The following is a 20,853-nucleotide window of genomic DNA, read 5'->3' on the forward strand; positions in this document are numbered from 1 at the left end:
AAACAATAAAGCTTAATATGGCTATTGAAAGCCATATTGTTTCTCCTATTGTTACAATGAGTAAACTCATTGTTTAGTCATAATAAATACCTATTGTGTAACAAAAACGTCCACATGGTGTCTGGCTTACACTAGGCAGAGCATTTTTATGGTTAGACAAACTTTGAATTTCAAGATCATTCGAGTTGTGAAATCCTGAACATGTTTGCTGGGTGTATTTTTAGCTGTTTGGGGGATTCTTAAGAACTGTTCCCCATTTTCAGGACCATAACTTCTTGATCCTGTCTTTTTCAGACTCATAACTTCCTGGTAGTGTCCAATCTCAGACCAGCGACATCTTACCGGCTGGAGGTGCAAGTCATTACCACAGTAGGGGAGGGTCCTTCTACAACTAAGATCTTCCATACACCTGCTATGTCCCAAACCCTGCAGCACAGTAAGTTCTTATACACACTAACATTTACAGTGACATGGTTAACTGTCTCACATATTATAAATATTGCATGGTAAATTGATCACTCTTTGTGAATGGTGTCAAGATTTCTAAAATTATTTAAAACATTGTTATGCCATGCTTTTAAATTAGAACATTGATAGTATAACATCAGTTGCACATTAGTGCAAAATGTAGAGAAAACTGAGAATGTAATTGTGCCCCATAATTATAATACATTATTTTTCCAGGACCCAAACTTCGTCATCACCCACAGCACCAGAAACCCTTGCCAGAAAAGCATTAAGAATCCAGCTCACCTTAACCCAGCCTACAATCCTCATCTCTTAGTGTTCAGCCCACCTTAAACCAGCCAACAGTCCTTATCTCATAAACACCAGTCTATATTTGCCCAGTCTACAGTTTTCATCTCTTAGAGATCAGCCAACTTTAGTCCAGTCTACATTCCAGTCAGTCAGAGACCAGTCAACATTAAGCAGCCCTTTAGTCCTCGTCACTCTAAGACCAATCCACTTTAGCTTGAGCTGAGGCCAGCTCCAGCATCTCACCGACAGCCCTCTGAGAGATTCTTCTAACAGAGCCGGAAGTACATGTTTGAATGTACTTACTGTGGACTATTCATGTGAAATTACTCTCTTTGAAAAGATTACTTGCTCTTGAGCCACTCTGAGGATAAGGTTATGGGCTCATGTACACTTTGAGTAGATGAATGTACCTTCAGAGGTGGGGATGCTAGCAGCGTTTTGAAAGACATATTTGGAATTCAGCTATGTATTTTTCTCAGCCGAATGAATTGATGCTCAGGCAGGCAATACTAAGACCTAAGGAAAATAACATCTTAGCTTCAATGACAATATAAAATAGAAGAGAACAGTATGGGAAAAGACTAATTTGCATTTAAAATGTAAATGAGTTAAACTAGCATTAAATTGCATGTCAAACTTTATTGTTCAGTAGGCATGAAATAATCTGTGTTACCTCTTTGTGAATATGTTAGCAATATTCCAATAACAGATTAACTGAGACCTATATGAGGAGTAATATTACATATTGTTTATTAATGACCTTATAGCTTTTTTGTGTGAAACTTTTGAATGAACTGATGAAATTGTACATGTTCTTGGCTGTAGAGATATTTGTTATGAAACAGTCACTGAATGCCAATATTTATTTATGTGTGTATTTCAGAATTTAATTTGTATGTGTATTTGAGTGTGTGCGTTTGGATTTTTTGTGTGTTGTAGCATAGCCATTTTTTGAACTGACATCTCCTTGTAAAGACGTTTTGTAAAAAATCTAATTGTAAATATAGTCCTATGTTATGTTATTTTTCAACGGTTAGACCCTGTATATACTGTCCAATAATAAAATAATCCCCCAAATACTTCAATCTATTTCTGCACTTTCCAGTTTTGAACATTACCAACTACACTGGATACATCCTCCCCTGAGCCACCACAGGGTTTGTATTTATTTTAGCAGCAATGCACTAAACTGCAGTACAGCACATTTGCTCATCTTCTATTTTGTGAAGAAATCTTCACTTCGGATGTTTGGATAAGAAGCTCATTTATAGAGGAGGCAGTGCACCCAGCACATGTACAAGGCAGTACACCTTACAGTTACCCAAACAGACATGTTGCATACAGTGGGTACAGGAAGTATTCAGGCTTTACTTGTTGGACTTTACTGAGTTATGAATTTGATTTTTGGATATAATTGCAGTTTTACCCACCAGTCTACCCTGATAGTGATGGTGTAAAAGTATTAGTATTGGATTTAGAGAGTAAAATAATAATAATAATAATAATAATAATAATATTCAAAAACAAATGTCATTCACAAAGTTAGTCAAATTATTTGGCACTCCAAATAGTTGTCTTCTGTTTAGCACACCTAGGTCTATAACGGCCCACAATTTACATTGAATTAGAACAAAAGTCATGGAGGGGAAACCGAGAGAGCGTGCATCACACAGAACATTTATTGACGCGCAGACACAGACGTATACACCATAACACACAAATACAATTCAAAGGCCGACAATGAGAGGACAAAACATACTAGAGTTTAAATACTAAACATTAATGAGGGGAAAACAGGAGACAGCTGAAACAGAAGGCAGAGTGTGACAATAATAACAACACCACAACAAAACATGTGCACACGATGGACCGTACCAAGGGAGCCTATAAAGGATGGGTGGGTAACTGCGGTAACTTAAGAACAAATTCCATGATATGAAGTCCAAGTAACTGGACCTTCACAATCAAACTGGCAAGGTATATATCAGGCCAAGTATATAAAACAACAGGGCCTTGAGTGATCTCAGGATGACAGTAGCCTCATCAATTTTGAAATGAAATATGCTTGTACAACCTTGAAGTTTGCTAGAGTTGGCCATTCAGCCAAACTTGGTATTCAAGTAAGAAAGGCCTTGGTCAGGAAGTTAAAAATGACTCAACAGTCGCTCTAAAAGTGCTTCAAAAGTCTTGTGCAGAGAACGCAAAACCTATTGGATGGACAGCCATCCTGCAGTGTTCCATAAATCATGACTTTATGGCAGTGTATCAAGACAGAAATCCACTGTTGAATAGGAAGCATATGATAACTTGCTGGGATAAATGGCATATAAAGAACTCTGGTTGCATGCAGAATATTTATTTGGTTCAATGAGATGAAAATTAAGCTCTTTAGGCAGAACAGCAAGCACTACGTTTGTCAAATACAGGCACTGTACATCACCTGGCTAATATCATGTCTATGGTGCAATACCATGGCAACAACATAATGTGGAAGTTTGTGGGATGGCACACAATTCAGGGGGTCCACAACAAGAGGCAGGGTGAATCTTATCAGGTTTCTAATATACAGTATCTGCCACAGTACCCTGTATACCAGCAGCCATGTGGTTCAGTCCATACAAGCGGATGTGTCTGGCCAGTCTTTTTCTTCATTACACACAATATTGGATTTCTTCAAGATATTTCAGACAGTTGGTTGAATTTTATGTTGTAGTTCAATAACATGACTGACATTTATCCTAAATGGCATCTTATAGTACCCCTTTGGAATCTATTACCTACGTAATATGAAATATTGTAACGTTTTAGCACTAGGCAGATGTGACGCAAGTGCAGGAATTTGAACAGGTTTATTACTGAAACTACACAAATAACCAAACACATTATGAGAAAGGCGGGTAATAGGAAACATACACAACAGACAGACAAGGCAAACTAGCAAAGAGATGACTTGGAACAGAAGCACTAACATACATTGACATCGGGGACGATGAGGCAACAGAGGTGAGTATATTCAGAACTGTGGAGACATGCACAGGGACAGACACTGGGACAAGAACATGGAACACCAGACACAGACACAGGAAGAGGTATGTGGACACAAGGAGACACGAATAGGTACAGGGACCAACAGAAAACCTGGACAACTAAGGGGAACACAAACATTGTCAATTTCAGGCCCACAAATACTGAATGGTCACTTTTAAAGAAAAACTGCCTAGTTTTCCTGAATGTTTGTCAGAAATTCCAAAATATGACCCCAAAACTTCTGATAAAAGTATGCCAGTGCTTGGACTGCATCCTCAGTGCCTCTCCCCAGGTTATGAACTGTATGCCAAGTGTATCTCCATCAATAGTGTTAACCAGACAATCAGTCAGCTTCTCTGACATCTGTGAGATTACCACATTTCCCAAGCAGTCTCAGTCCAGCACTCTCCCACAGGCGGTCTCCTGTCTCTTTTTCTAAGAACTTGTTTTCACACTTTTGTTGCTGCCTTCGCTGCCCTTGAGCTCTCTCTCTTTTCAACATGCGTATGTACAGTTCTATTATGTCACAATAGATTAGTTCCTGGCTGTCCTTGCACACTAATCCTCTTGTGTGCGGTGGCACCAGGGTCTGGCCTGATCTGCGGCTGTTTTCTCTCACTGCCAGAAGTGGTCCTCCTCCCTTCATCTACACCCCCGCCCCACCCACCAGCACTCCCGCCACCATGCAAACACAAATACCATGGTCCTCGTGTGTAAAGGCCTCAGAACAAAAGCTTCAGACCTACTTAAAAGCCACAAAGGGCTCACAGTGGATCCTAATTTTAATCAATGTAAAAGGAAAGAATGAGAGAGAAGGGTTTTTTTTCAACAATGAAAATCGGGCAGTGTTAGTTTTTGAGGAATTCGCACCCAAGAATGCTTGAGTAAACACATAAGTAACTCTTATTATTGCACTCTTTGCTCTTTGATTGGTCAGCGTTTGTCTTTTTTGCCGCTAGTGTGGAGGACTGGAACACTAGTCCCTTTTATTAGCAGGCCTCGCCGTCCCATGGGGTTAATCTGACTTCACAGTGCTTGTTCTGCTGATTAGAACTTCCACATCCGTCCATCAACATTCTCCTGCTACCTTGCCAGACTCTATGTAGTGGGATTTCTCAAAATTCCTTTTGTCTTTATATAGTTTGCATATATATATAGAGAGATATCTAGTGGCAAAAGTCATATACAATATGTATGACTTTTGCCACTAGATTTGGGAGTACGCAAAAGAATGCTGTGAGGACTCCCAGTGCACCTCTCCACTGACTTTAATAAGTTTCAATTTAATTTTATACATAATTGACTAGTATGTGTGTGGGTTAGCTTTGTCATGTCTATTTTCAGTTTATTAGTGTATTATAAATATGTCAGCCATCTTTGTGGTGTGTCTTTTAATTACCTTTCCCATGTTAGAGTTAGCTCCCATTTCTGCGTATTTATGGTGTGCATATCTTTTTAAAGAATACACCATTGCAATAAAAAAACATTTCCCTCAAGAAGAAACATTTATGTCTTGGTTCACCAATGCTACAATATCTCTAACTTTCTTAGGCTACTGTCATTAAATTGTCAAATGTTTTGAATACAGACTTAAATTAAGCTCAAAGTATCTCATCTCATCTGCATTTTTTCTCCATTAATGTGACCATAGAAAAGTTCTAGGCTTCAGGAAGAATAAAGAGTCACAATTTATTACTTCAGCTACTGATGAAATCCAAGTCTCTTTCTTTCTCCCTGCCGTTGATTAGATGTGTGAGGGCGGTGGAAACCTGTGACCTTGCCCAGGGCCTCAGTGTGTTTCTGGTTAGGCTATGGGGACTGGACAACACACACATGAAAGGCTGCTTCTGCTGGGTTCTGTAGATGTTCAGTCTACTTTTAATCAGGAACAGGATGAACCTGTACTGCAGAACATACAGAAACACTAGTCCACAGCTCCAATTCAGTTCTGAGTTATATCTCCTACCTCGGCTGACCTCCATCCCAAGCAGTAACTTGCTGTCTATTCGTGCTAATACATGTAAATCACTGTCATCAGAATGATAAGAGTTCCAGCTGTTGAACGAAATCTATTCAAATTACAGTTTCAACCCAAATCCTGGCACTACTGGTGAACAAGATTATGATCTTTAAATCTCCTTCGATGTCTGGCATAGATAACCATATCTGTCCACACATCGTTAAACGCCTAGCAACGTCTTTTTAAAGTAAGACAGCTTGTTTACTTGGCAGGAAAAACAATGCACTCACTGGACACTGATTTGTCTCCATCTTTGCTGTTTGTGGGAATGAATTTCCAGCAGAGCCACACCAGCTGTGGCCTGGGTCCCTCTTAAACAAGCTTCGCTAGGTCCTCACAAGGCTAAACAGAGAGGCTGTATTCTCTCAACTGTTAACTCCAGGGCTATGAATGTTATTTAAGCTCAGTGCTGATATATTTCTAATGCCTTTAACAGTGTCACTCATCCTGTCGGCAGGGTATTGATGCAGCTGTATGAAAAAAGAATTACACAGCAGTAAAAAGTTTCTGTTCCTGTCGTTTTCAGTCATGCAAACCTATTAAGTAATAAAATAGAAAGGAGCATGTAGTAATTATTTCTTCAAGGGGAAAATGCCTTCTTGGCTCATTCAGACTGTGAACGAAGATTTCAGACACCCGAATTAGCTGAGCTGCTGCCGTGCTGCTGCCATTTGCAGCTAGCCGTGAAGATGTTTGTGAAACAAATAACACTCACCATTAGGGGGGAAAATTAGGAAGACGTCAATGTGTGAAGGGGTATTTCCCCCATGAAACCAAACTCAAACCACCCTTCCATCCTGAAACAGTTTGAGCAGCAGATTCAAGCTTTTCCAGACAGCCTTGCTCTTATCCCATGGGTCATTCTGTCAGATCAGATGCACTCTGTTTGAAGCAGGCTTTCTAGTGCTTCAGGGCCATAGGTCAAAGGTAAACAAGGGCCCACCTGAAACCACATTTCGTAACCTGTGTTTGTAAAGTGTCTCAAGAGACAGAATTATCCAAATCTCTTTCACCAGGCAAAAACTTCCTCTAGTTTGGGGAAATACTAAAGAGTTTGCTTAGAACTGATTTAAACTCTTTACGCTAATTACTCCCCATTTCCCCCATTATCTTGTTTTTTTCTTCTCTTGCAAACTTAAACTTTATTGCCCGAGTTGACCTCTTTCATTGGTAATTGAATCAGCAGGGCTCCACAGTGTCTGCTAAACTCTGCAAACCTACTACTCTCCAGTGACATCCAAACCCTTTATGAATCAGAGTAGGAAAAAAAACTTCTTGATCTAAACAAATTTATGGGCAATTTTTAAATTAATGACATTCTTCATTAATGAAATCCTTCTTAACATGAGTTAAAGCACATGTATGCACACTGATATATTCACACTCATATTCTGTATTCCAAATAATGACTCATATGAGTTATGCAATATTGAACATTACAGTTCATGATCTATTGTCTTCTTACTGGCAGTCCTTCCTACACACACAGTCCACTTGTACGTCTCCCAGCAGCTACTCTGTATCTAGAGAAACATGCAGCCATGCAGAAAGCCAGGAGAGAACAGCAGGTATCGAGTTGCCCCAGTGCTCTGAAGCTTGAGCTCCTGACGGTAGCGTTGCCTGCAGGCACGTTAGAGGTCACCGTGTCTCTCTGGATGTTCAGCATCAAAGGTCAGCAACCCCCCTCAACCCTGGCTACAAGGACGCTGTCATGGGGATGAGATTGACACATGCAGGTACATACGTACACCAGTCATGCAGATGTACACGTACACACACACACACACACACACACACACACACACACACACACACACACACACACACACACACACACACACACTCACACACACACACACACACCCACAAACCTCCCACCCAAACCCAGACACAAGCATAAACAACACCCCCTACTGGCCCTCTGCCACCATTCTCTTTCACAGTGTCCATAATTAAAAAGCAGAAGCATATTAAAAGACATTGGCCAAAATAATTACTTTATTTGAGCACCTCACACGCACTTCCTCCCTCTTCTTTCAGGAGCTGTAGATATAAGGTTCTGGACATCCAAACTCAGAGATGTTGTGAGTTCTTCAAGTACTGATGCTGATCTGATTTACATCTAATGCCAGTCTACTCAATGGTGAGAGGGGGCGAACACTTGAAAAACAAGTGGCAACAAAAGAAGCCAGAAGAAAATCAAGTCAAGCCTGTGAAGGAGCGTCAGTCTACCGATAATCCCCACACAAGCTCGTCAGCATTCCCCTGGTCAAGGCCAACAGGAGACACAAGAATCCAGTGTGGGCTCTTTTTTGATTATTCTAAATAATAATAATAAAAACACATTTAAAATAAATGCAACACTTAAACTTTAATGACTGACAGATGACACAGATGGTGCACCTTTAGTTGATTTTGTCTTCAACATGTGGATACGATGAAGGAGTCCGTTTGTTAAAGTCCAGTGGTAACCTCTCAGCTGGGACCTGAGTGGAGAAATAAGAACCAAAGAATCAAATTATGCACAACATTACGTGATGAAAACACAAGGTCATAGTACCGTTGATGCAAATGAGGCATGTGTGTCACTGCCCCTTCTCAGGCTGATAACTGCAGGGCCACGTTCCATCAGCAAACTCAGCTCTCCATCACGCTACATCCTCTCTCAGGCCTCTATGACCAACATAATACCACGCATGTACATTCTCAACAGTGCACAAACAATTAATAGCAACCGCTAAAATGGCTCATTCTTTATTGCCAAAATAAATAAACAGAATAAAAGGCTCCAGCACGTTTCCATTCCGATGCTGAGCGATGGGAATAGTTTCTCCATGCAGTGCAGGATGAGGAGGAGCTGTGGTAATCTCCTGGACTCCTCCTGGGCAGCCGGGCAGCAAGCCTGCAACAGTGAGCACAGCTATTAGAAGATGTATCTCAATTAGAATGTATTGCATAAATATCAGCAATAACCTGCATTTATTGGTATGTTTATCTTTGTGTGTCTGTGTGTGTGTCTGTCCGTCTGACTTGTCTCTGCATGTGTGGATGTGTGTGTGTGCGTGCGTGTGTGTGTGTGTGTGTGTAGGGGGTCTTGAGCCCATTTCCACCCTTATCAGCACCATTGATTATAATCATTATGAACAGGCCTCCCATTGCCTGCAGCCACAGAGTGGAATCTGGACATCTTTAGAGCAGAACCTTTTATGTTCTCCAAGGTTTATGTGGACTAAACGCCTGATGTAGAAAGCACCTGGGGTTTATTAATATTACTTAAAACAAGCAGTTCAGATCTTTGGCTGTCCTCTACAGTGTGGTCTATGGGCAGGGCTGACACCAGTATGCACGTAGCACAGGGTCTCTACTCATCTTTCCGGCAGACGTCCTTCTGTTTAAGCCTCACTGTGAGGAGCTGCTCACTTGACTGACTGCATCCACAGTGGAGCTACTGGCTCTTCGCCCAAAGTCTTGGTTCTGCTGGTTATAGTTAAAACTGCTCTGCACTGAGGATTCACAAAGGTTTATTGGTGACTTGTTGGAATTCTAGAGATTCAACCCATACACAATACTCATCCTAGATCTGTACTAGGTTTGAAAGATTGTTGTAATGTTACTAATAATGTTTAATGCATCTGGAAGCGGTTAGCAGTGCGTGTTAACTTCCACCACACTGAGCCTCTGAAGGAGTCCATCCTGTCCCTTCAATAACCACACTGAAGGACTGAAGCCACGCTGTCCATCCTGTCCCTTTAACCACAGGCCAGGTCCCTACCTTTGCATGCCCAGTCCTAACACCTGAAATTTTTAGTAGTGACTGCAGAGCCCAGGAAAGTTATATAGCTAGACAGTTATCAGGATATAAAACAGTTTATCTAAAGCAATTGTTAAAAAAGAAAAAAAACACCACCTATATCAGTTTTATGTGTTTTGAATATAATATCACTAAACACTTTGATGGTGTGGTCAAGGCCAGAGATAGTAGTATTGGTAGAGGATAGTGAATGCTTAACACTCATAAGGATATAAATATGATAGAGATTACAAAGCACTTCTGCAAGTCATTATGGACAAGGGTGTCTGCCAATGCTGTAAATGATTAGGCCATACTTGATGTCAAAGTTCCCTATAGAAAAACACAATTTACTATTTGAGATAAATTAAAGTTAGCAGGTTTGCATTTTAGTTAGCAAGCTTTCTGGACCATTTTACTTTTACTGAGCTCAGACTACCTCAACCAGTAAAGGGCATGCATGTAAATGTTATTGTGTTTATTAAAGGCTACAATTCTAGTAAAACAAATTCTTCAATATGATCTTTTAACCATAATTTAGCTTGAATAAAGGACTGTGGGCACATACACTTGACAACTTTTGTCACATTTATTTATTTATTAGAGTGCAAGAGCAGTACCAATTGCCTTCAGAGCATATATGGTCAGATAATCTCCGTCTCGATTCAGCTGTTCCTGTTTTAACAGTACAGCACACGCCTTGAACATTTTGGTACGGTCCGTCTTTGTTGTTGTTTATTGTTGTGTTTCCACAACCCCTTGTTAGCATGCCTTCTGTTTCACTTGTCTTTTGCTGTCCCCCCGTTAATGTTTGTATTTTAAACGTTCGTGTTTCACCCTCCATCACTATGAAAATAAATGTCTGTTTGCACCGCTCTCTCAGCTACCCCTCCCTCGCACCATGACGGAAAAACCGACCACTGCAAGGGGAGCTCTCTTGTCCTGGACTCATCCAACCTTGGGGTTGAGAGGGATTATCCTGGGATGCCCAGCCTACGTGACCCAGGAGGAACCTTATTTTTTGGGGGGTAGCCACAGCACCAGAACAGGAGAGACTGTTATATGTGTGTAGGGAGTATATCTGCCGCCTCTGATAGCCGCCGTATCCCAGATCTGCCGGACTTATTGACTGTTTAAGTATACCAAGGGTAAGGGGCTCTCCGTATTAGCCTGCCTTCTGCTTCACCTGTCTCGTGTTTTCCCCCCGTTAATGTGGGTATTTAAACTTTCGTGTTTTGGCCTCATTTGTCAGTCTTGGTATTTGTCACCATGAAAATAAATGTTTGTGTCATGAGGGAAGGCAGGATGCAGAGAACCAGGCATGGATTCACTATGAGGGTTTATTATAACTGACGTTAAACACACAAACATGTAGCAGGGACTTGACTCAGTCAAACATGAGTAACAAGCACAACATCGACACACATTAAATACTATATACATAAACAAATAACAAGTGCTACAAGTGCAACAATTGAACACATGCAGACACGGAAACACGCCCACAAACACCTACATACGCAGACACAGATGCCCCCCAGGGAAGAGTCAGGGGCGGATCGTGTGTGTGTGCGCCTCTCTCTCGGCTTCCTCTCCCTTGCACCATGATACCTTAAAAATGGAATACATTTTATAAAATATAGAAAGTAAAAAAAAATCTTAAAATTAATCCTAAAAAATAAAAATGTCATAAAACATTTACAAAAATGCTAATGTAACAATGCAGATATGCAATCCACTTATGGAAGACATTTTTTAATGCAGATTTCCGCACAAACGTTGGGCACTTCGGATGTATAATTCTGTCATTTGTTTTTAAGTACTCTTATTAGTCTTACAAGCCTAAAAACATGACATTTGTAGTGGATAAAGGGATTTTGATTTGCCAAACTATTTACACATGCATACTGCATATGCACAAAATGGACAATCCAAAAAAAAGCATCAAGCGTCAGGGCATCAGTGATCTATGTTGGGGCATTTAAGGCGTTATTAAGACACATGCAAGAGAGAACATAGAAGATAAACTTTATATAGTCTCTTGTCATATGTTTCTGTGAAGCAAACGCATGCTGACAACTAATCTGACCACATGTGGAAGTAAATGTTTTTTTTATTGCAGTGGATTAATTAACAATTTTTTTATTGATTTTCAAAAATCAATTATAACCTTGATTATATATTTATTATAAAGAGATTATTGAGTTTTGAAACTAAATTTTACATTGACTTTTTAAAAATTAAATACTAACTCCAAAAATTGGAACTCTAGGATGAAAACATATCAGATTCTGCATCAGGCTAATTGGGACCAATCAAATGTTCATATACTGTAACAGCTCACTTCAAAACTACAAACAGGAATTCAAGGACCTGAACAAGCAGCACTACCTCAGCAAACCACTACACAAGGGAAAACTCAGCACCATTACAGGTCAAAACAGAACACACCACCATGATACCCAATCACAAAATGCATCACTTTTAAGTATGGTTCATCTGGCATGGTTAAAACAGCAGTCCAGGAACATTACACACTACTACACAGCAGGACCACAGTGGGAACACAGCAGGACCACAGGAGAAACACAGTGGGAACACAGTGGGCACACAGCAGGACCATAGGAGAAACACAGTGGGAACACAGTGGGAACACAGCAAGACCACAGGAGAAACACAGTGGGAACACAGTGATATAATAGATAATAGGCTGCTTCCGGCATATTGTCTTAACACCTCCCATCACATCTATGTGGTGTGAAGGACTCGACTTGGGCTTAGAGTTATTATTAACGAATTATTGACTAATTTTACATTTTAAAGTATGGCAGATCAACCATACTTAAAGGTGTGTTGAAAAATTACTTTGTGAAGAAAATTAAGGAGGAAAATAATGTATTTGTATGAAGTTACCACATCAGATCAGAGTTACAACAAAAATTCTGATTCATGGAGCCAGTGAGCCAGTGAAATGGTTCACCATGTACCTTGAAGGGTAAATAAAAGACAGACTAGCATTTTGCTTCTTTTGTTATTCTGTAATATGCATTGAAAAACAACTTTTAAACATATTGTGCTAATAATGTTTTTGTATGATGTGACTGATTTCTTAAAAATTTTTTTCCAACAATATGATGTCATTGTGGTAGTAATCATATGCATGAAGACTGGCCTGAGGAGAATATCAAGTCCAGTAAGTCCAGTATCGTACACGGTTTATTTTTGCCTGGTCTCAAACACCTGATTCAAATTATCAGCTAACTGTCAAGCACTTCACGAGCTGAATCAAGTTTTAATGCATGGAAACATTGAATTGTACAAGCCCTCTAGGACTGGATTTTTGCATCCTTGCAAAGAGAAGAAAATAATAAAAAGAATAGAATTTATCCAGTATGTGGGGAAAATGAAGGAACAGGGGATCTCCTGTGGTTACATCAGTAAGGAGGAGGCAGTGCTGGGCTAAGTCATGCCCCGTGAAACTCAGTTATGGCCCACACCGATGAGGTTCGCTACAATAACTCAACACAATCTCTGGGCCTCTAGAATGAAGGACATGGATCACCAGCTATGGGGGAAAGAACTGGATCACTAATCTCTATCATGAAAATCCAACTCTCTAGCTCCCAAAATCTTTATTGGGCATTAAACAAATTTCAAAGATGTCGACTTCCCCTATGCTCCATTTGCTTTTGTTAGAATATTATATTCTTTGTTATGATGTTGCTTTTTGCCATGACCCCATTTCTGCTGTAGCTCATCCATAGTTGGTTTGTAGGGTGAGAGACCATGCTCTAAAGACAAGCGCGATATTGCATGGTTAGAGGCACATAATCAAAACCATATGGAGTCCCAATAAAATCTGTAATATTATATTTCAAATATATGGCCTTAGAAATATTTGCTTGGCAGACACTGATGGAACATTTGATTGGCAGATCCTGAAAGAATGCTCCGCCCTGGAATGTTTGAGTACATCTTGAGATTGAGAATTGCATTTTAACTGGATAATAATGTCATTGAGTACCATTCACAATTACCCAGGCCTAACACATCACAGATGCTTAAGAATGGCCTCATTATGTCATCACCTCACAGGAAGCTCAATGCTGGTGTATATGGACTAAGTGCACTGTGAGTGAAGCCATGAAGGAGAAAGAGCAGGCCACAGAGTCAGATCTACTATTGAACTGATCCAGTAATGTCAACAACAAGGTCCATGCATATGGTATCACCAAACATGAGAAGACTAGGGCTTAATGTCTTACTTTACATATTTAGTAGGCATACTCTAATCTTCTCTTTATAGTGTTACTGTGGATCATATTTACACTGAATCTAGCATGTACTCCTGTTTCAGAATTGTGATGAAAAAAAAAAAAATTCAGAAATTGACTTTCCCCCCGGGGATTAATAAAGTTATCTATCTATCTATGAATGGAATGTTGAAGTAAGTGGAAAAAAATTCCAGGAGAAACTGATCAACAGAACATTTGTAGATTGTGCAGTTTTTCTAGCAGTTGCACACAGAATACAATAGCATGCACTTTCTGATGTCAATAACACATATATCTAGACAGCACTATAAAATTTCTTAAATTAACCTAAGGGCACATGAAGCTGTGCTTGGGACCAAGCCCACTGAATTAAAAGCCCTTTAATCAAGGGATAGTAATGGAGACATTACTGACATCATTCTCCGTATTATCAGGCGTAGCTAATAGGGCTGTTCCACTCAAACTAATGACCCTTTTACTCCCTGTGTCACCATGATACTGACTAGACTCCAATGAACTAACTGAACTCATCTGTGCACACTGATTTCCACTAAAGAAACTTGGCTGGTCTATTCTACTGGGCTAATGAAACTCCCCTGGTTAACTGAACTCCACTAGGTTCTATTTGGTTAACTGAACTCCTAAACCCCACATGGGAAACTGAATTCCACAGGCCTGTATTTGTGCATCATCCAAATGCTAACATTTAGCATAATTAACCTGTTGCAAATCAGCGCCAGGAAGTAATAACACAAGAAGATAATACAAAACCCAAACATTTTATTAACCGACCATTCAAGTGGTCTGTGCAAAGTCCCAGCAGAGGATGTCTGGTGATTTGTGATCAATCTTTTTGCAAAGAGCCAAGCTTCAACTGCCAAGAATAGCACTCCCTCTATTTCACAGTGGTGTCTGGCTCTCATTATTATCCAGATAGGGCTCTCTCTCTCTCTCACCATCTCTCTTTCTCCATATAAAGGGTTACCTTCTGTTTTTCATCTTCACTCTAATATTGCTCCAGTAAGGCAGCTGAACATCCATGTGTTGTGTGCGATGGCCATTCTGAGACTCATATGTGACGCACTTCAGATCCCCTCTCTGACATTCATGGTGACCTGTACGAGGGAGACTGATAGACCTGTGCTCTGAACCAAGTGTGCAGCACCATTGTCCATCTAAGCATACAGTCTTGCTTATATCAACTGCTTACGCATCCTTACAGCATGCACTGTATCATGCATCATACATGATACAGTGATTGCCAAAACATAGAGAAACAGCAACCAGTTCTAGAATACCTGAATTGTGTTTGTTCATTGTGTGGATATGAATGAACCACTCCTAAATGTTCCCACGTCACTCCACACTTCTGTTCCATTTACTGGATTCCTGTAGCTTCTCAGGGTTACAACTCTGATGCTTTGCTAACAAGACCAAATATGGACCTGTTCATTGCTCATTTAATGGCATTAAAAACCTGATCTGCATCTCAAGCCCTTTGAGTCTCATGTATGGACCAACTTGACAACCCATTTTTCAATGATTCATAATCAACAATCATGATTTCACTGCTCTAGCAAGTAAACATCCACTGGCTGTCTGATCATTGGCCATGCTGACTTCAAATGCCACATGAAAACTCATCTCTTTGAAAAGCTCCTTAATGAAATCTAATCAGGCCCTTGTAAAGGAAATGTTATATCTGGACTTACATTTGTTTAATTTAGTAATTACAGTTGTGTTGTATTTTATAGCCCTGTTTTCTACCTGGCATTTGAGGTTTCAGCACTGATACTTTCTTTTGGAAATCTTGATTAAGGGTACTTTTGTAGCATAATATATGTGTTAGCTAAGGATATTTCCAAAACACACTTTCTAAAGTTGCTCTGGATAACAGTGTCTGCTGAATGCCATAAATACAAAATAAAAGTATGTTAGTGCATTTGAAACAACCAATATATTTGAGCATGACCAGCCAGCATGAACTCATTTAGATGATGCTTGGATGAAATAAAGGTTCAAGGAATCAAAGTACTGGTCCAATCTGGATTATATTAAAATGGATCATATTAAAACTATTCCCTATCACTGTTCTCTATCCCTATTCCCTATCACTGTTGTCACTTTACCCTATCACTATCACTGTAAGGAATTACAAATTAAGTTACAAATAAAGCACGGAATTTTCCAATCATCATGCGTCACTGGTTTTATTCTTCTATACATGATTTAAACAGTATCGTTTGTAATGAAATCATTTTGATGCAATGAAAATTGTAGAATATAAATTAAAAACTGCATTGGATTCATTCCTCTCCTAAAACTCCTTGTTCCTTCAGCTGGAATGTTGGAATGTTGGAAGGGAATCTTTTACAATGATTGAATTTGGCTGCACTGAACATCTTTCAGCATGATATGTTCACTGTACCCTCCTGTCATCTGGGCTCTGGAAAAAGACTTTTCATGCTTGACAAATAAATCTTTCAGCTCATCAAAGTCCCTTAGCTGTTTCCCAAGGCTGACTCCAAAATAAAATACTAAATTAAAAACTCTGTTGCCAAGTTGAAGAGCAAAGAGTGAACTGGAACAAGAACTATACAAAGAGCTTTATTTATGTTTTTTGTTTGGTTTTTATTGAGAGCAACTTAGACATTACATTTTTCAGAAATTTATATATCCCTTCAAACAGCAATCAGAAATATGAGTACTGTAGGAGCTACTGGAAATGTATTTTATGAAAATAAATGTTCAGTTTGGATCACACAGCCAACATCTGATAAATATAACCATACAAAACAGTTCACCAAGACTGGAAAAACCTGGAACTGTCCCAGTTGCTTGGTGTACACTTAAGCAGCTACCACTTACCTGATAAAGGAGAGTCTGAATCATCCCAGATATAATCCCATGTATTATTGAATGAAAAATTCACTAGAACTGAAATGTTTTAGAAGATGTCAATATAAAAAGCAGATGCACTTCTACAGTCAATTTTAGGGGGTGTCATGTTAACTTTTTTATGAGCATTCCTGCATTGGCTCCCCAACCAGTCTGTTTCCTGTCATGCTCATATTGGGACCATCACCACAGGCAACATCACAATGTTTAACTCAACCTGACAGGGATTAGGTTGATCCTAGTGCGGTAACTGGATAGATAGTGGGCCAAATTATGGTTTATGGTTTTTGATAGTTTAAATATTAAATTTTAAATGTACATATTGCTTTTAGCAGTCACAAGTGGTCAAAGCAGAGGTTTATGCCTGTGCACATTTGTTTCTTGCTATGCAGGTTCATATCGGTCTTTAACCTAAAATGTATTGAATCATCAATCTACTTTTCTTGCTCTTTTAGATTTTCATATGCCCTTGTGTCTTTATGTCGTAAGCAACAATCAATCATCAAAAGTTTACATGTGGATCATCATGGGCTTGTTAAAGCAGCCAGAGCAACATGCACAGCTGGATGACATGTAGGTCATGTGTTTGAGAGTGTGTCCAATGAAGAGCACTATGGGACTTTTCATTGCTAATAGCACCCAGTAAGTGAAAGAGGCCTTGCAGTAAAAGCTCAGAAATCAGTAGTGCTATGAAAGCCAGACAGACTGTGTTTCCCTTCACTTGAGAGTGTAGTACCCTGAAACTGAGTAGTCCTCTATCCATTCATAATCAATCTAGGACTGCACAATTTATTGTCTTACATTACATGTTACATGAGGACTGGCATGGGCAGTGTTAGGAACTCAGCTGCATGTGTTTAGAGTATCTATGAGCCCTACCCCAGTTCTCTCTCTCCCTCTCTCTCTGTCATACTTTTCAATTTATGCATTCCACTCTTTCTCTTTGTCTCCCTCTCTTATCTGACATATAGCATTGTGTTAAAAAGAAAGATTTATTATATTTGAGTTTGGAATGCTCCTCTGTTTCTAATAGCTTATCCCTGACAAGTACAATTATGCAAGCGGCTGACGTACACCTGCACACTGAAACCATGCAGATGTTCAGTTGCTCTTTGCTCTAAACCACAGCTTTGACAGCAATTTTACACAGCCATACTGCAATTGAGTATGAATTGTATAATTTAATACTGTCAGCGCTAGTGATACAATGAATATCCCTTTTAATAGCGTTAGCATGCAGCAGCAAAACAAAAGCTTAGGAAAACTCAGTACGACTGGATACAAATCCCTGAAGACAAACACAATCCCTGGTTGTGTTTACTTTGTGCTGCAAACAACCAAATTGTTCAGGTTTTTGTTTTCACCACAAAGCAGTCTTTCCAACATCTCTTAGGCATGGATTGTTCTTTTCAGACCTTTGATAATTTTTGTTTAATATTATAGATTTCATGGATGTAGTAGCATTGATTAAACTGGGCTAAATTGCATTTAGGCAAGCAAGATTCTGTGAAATCAAACATGATTAGAAGATTGATAAATGATTGATTTTCTGGAGATGCATGAGAACCTCTTTATATTGTTACGGAGCAGCTCCGGACCCTTCCCTGTGGGCGTGTCATGATGTCATCTGTTATATTAAATGTTATATGTTTCACCGTAATCGTCTTGGTGCCTGCCTCCTACACCCGGACGTTACAGAAAGACGAGCCGAATAAAAGAAGGTATGCCTGGATACGCCACCAGGGCGCCTAAGGGAAGGAGAAAGAGCCGACATCACCACGGCTCTTCTCCAGTCCGACGTCCCGAAGCCCCCGTCTCCGAGCAGGAGATGATGCAGAGCCCCATCTGCGCTTACATGCTCTGTGCCGCTCGGAGTACGGAAGACGCTGAGATGGCCGAACACCTCCGTCAGTCCGCGGTGCGTATATGGGAGGAACAACACTCCACCGCGTCCCTAGAGCCGCCACCCGGGGCTGTGGGCGGTTGTGTTTCGGGGAAGGGGAGAATCATGCCCCGACGCGCTATGACGCGCGAAACCAACCCCCTGGCTAAAACCAGAGAGGGTACGGAGGACCCGCTGGTCATTTACACGGGGATGGTGAGCGCCAACCCTCCAGAGGACGAGTCCGGGAGTGAGGACTCGGAGGAGGAAGAGAAGGAGGGTGGAGCCGGCTACTCACCTTCCGTCTACTCCGCGCTGACTGTGTACTACGGCGAGGAGACGGAGGACACCAGCCCTCCGCCGTCGGAGTGGTCAGAGAACACTGAGCACTCTGATGAAGAGGAGAAGGACGACACCAGCCCTCCGCCGTCGGAGTGGTCAGAGAACATTGAGCACTCTGATGAAGAGGAGAAGGAGGTGGTCAGCCCCCCTCCGTCGTGGTACTCAGCCCCGTCGGGAGACGAAGAGCAGGGCGAGGACAGTGAGGGGGACAGTCTCCGGTCCGTGAGTTCGCTCCCGACCGTTTATAAAGGGGGTGGGAGCGGACTGAACAGTCCGCCCGCGTCGGAGAGCGGGGACTCTGGTGAGGAGGAGCCCATGGAGCACTCGCGGTGTGAGACCCCAGCTCGGTCCATGGACTGGAGCGTAGCCGAGGAGGAAGAGCCGGCGATGGACACCACCCCCGATACCGAAGCCAGGGGAGGCTGGCCTGGCACCAGAGGGGCCTCCTATGGGGGGTTCCCAGAGAGGGGGAAGGGGCGCCGGCAGGCTTATGGGGCGGCAAGCCCCTACGGCAATCCCGGAGGAGGGAGCCGCGGACCTGGGAGGATGGTTGCCGCGAGACCCACTGGTCGCGCTGCCTCCAAGAGGGATACAGGTCGAGCTGCACCTCGCGCGTCCACCGGTAGTGCTGCCACCAAGCGGGCGACCAGTCGCGCTGCACCTCGCGCGTCCGCCAGATGTGCTGCCCCTAAGCGGTCGACCGGTCGTGCTGCACCTCGCGCGTCCGCCAGAGGGGCGTCCCCCAAGCGGTCGGCCAGTCGCGCTACACCCAGCGCGTCCGCTAGCCGTGCGGCACCTGGCGGTGAGCGGGTGGAACAGGCGGGGGTTGTTTGGAGGAGTACCGCCTTCTGCAGCATCTCCAGCCCCCGGAGCTTTCGCGCTACTACGGGCGTTGCCTCAGGCGGGATGCCTGGCTCCGGTTATGAATGTCTGTGTACCCGTGTTTGTGTCAGTCCCAATGTGTCTCCCGAACCCACTGTTCCCGTTTGTGCCTTGTGTGTTCAGCGTCCCTGTGTGCATGTTCTCCCCTGTCTTCCCAGGGAGGGTGTGCTAGAGCTGTTCGCGGCGGTTCCCGCCGTCGGGGGTGAAGGCTCTCGGAGGCTCGTGATCCCGGCGGCTCCGGACCTTCCCGTCGGTGTTGGTTCGGGGCTTTCCAGCTGCGCGGGATGCTCCGGGAGTAGCGAGCCCCTGGTGGGGAGTTCTGTTACGGAGCAGCTCTGGACCCTTCCCTGTGGGCGTGTCATGATGTCGTCTGCGTGCAGTTATGTCCATGTTTGTACTTCCGTGGGTGTGGGTTGTTTGTGAGCGTGTTCATTTGTTACACCTGTGCCTTGTCTCGAGGTCACGTGGGTCTGCGTAATTCACCTATTTAATGTGCGTTCGCGCAGTGTCGTGTGCTCGTCTTTGTCTAAAGCTACGTGTCTGTATGAGTGTGTGCGCTGCTCTGACTACGCACGGAGCTTACACTGGTCGTTTACATTAAATGTTATATGTTTCACCGTAATCGTCTTGGTGCCTGCCTCCTACACCCGGACGTTACATATATATGAGGACTGCAGGTAAAATATCCAAAATATCAAAAGAATTTTGTATTTTATTATAGACAAAATATTGTCTATTTTTTATACTTTTTATGATACCACCATGTCAGAATCATAGCTCTATAAATTCTTGCAGTGTCAGTCAGGAGACTAACAACATGACATCATTGTTTACATCATTTCATGAGTTCATGGGTCAAGAAATTGTCAATCATGGTTAAGAAGGAACACATTATAGAAGTTATCAAAGTTATCAAAATGCAATAAACTCTGATCCCAGATGCCAAGTTGCTGTCCTTTGATTAAGTCACACTAAGACC

The 20,853-nt window shown here is 41.8% G+C and overlaps 1 protein-coding gene across 1 annotated transcript in view; it reads left to right on the forward strand.

Moving 5' to 3' along the window:
• Positions 1-1,832, forward strand: part of anos1 (anosmin 1) — a 41,774-nt gene extending 39,942 nt beyond the window's left edge. Inside the window, exons 13-14 of the mRNA XM_077001996.1 lie at positions 295-436; positions 685-1,832. Coding sequence (XP_076858111.1) covers positions 295-436; positions 685-740 — 198 coding nt within the window. The 3' untranslated portion in view covers positions 741-1,832. The remainder of the gene's footprint in view (positions 1-294; positions 437-684) is intronic.
• Positions 1,833-20,853: the final 19,021 nt, after the last annotated feature.

Source organism: Brachyhypopomus gauderio, chromosome 4 (genome assembly GCF_052324685.1).
Source record: "Brachyhypopomus gauderio isolate BG-103 chromosome 4, BGAUD_0.2, whole genome shotgun sequence".
NCBI classification, from domain to species: Eukaryota; Metazoa; Chordata; class Actinopteri; order Gymnotiformes; family Hypopomidae; genus Brachyhypopomus; species Brachyhypopomus gauderio.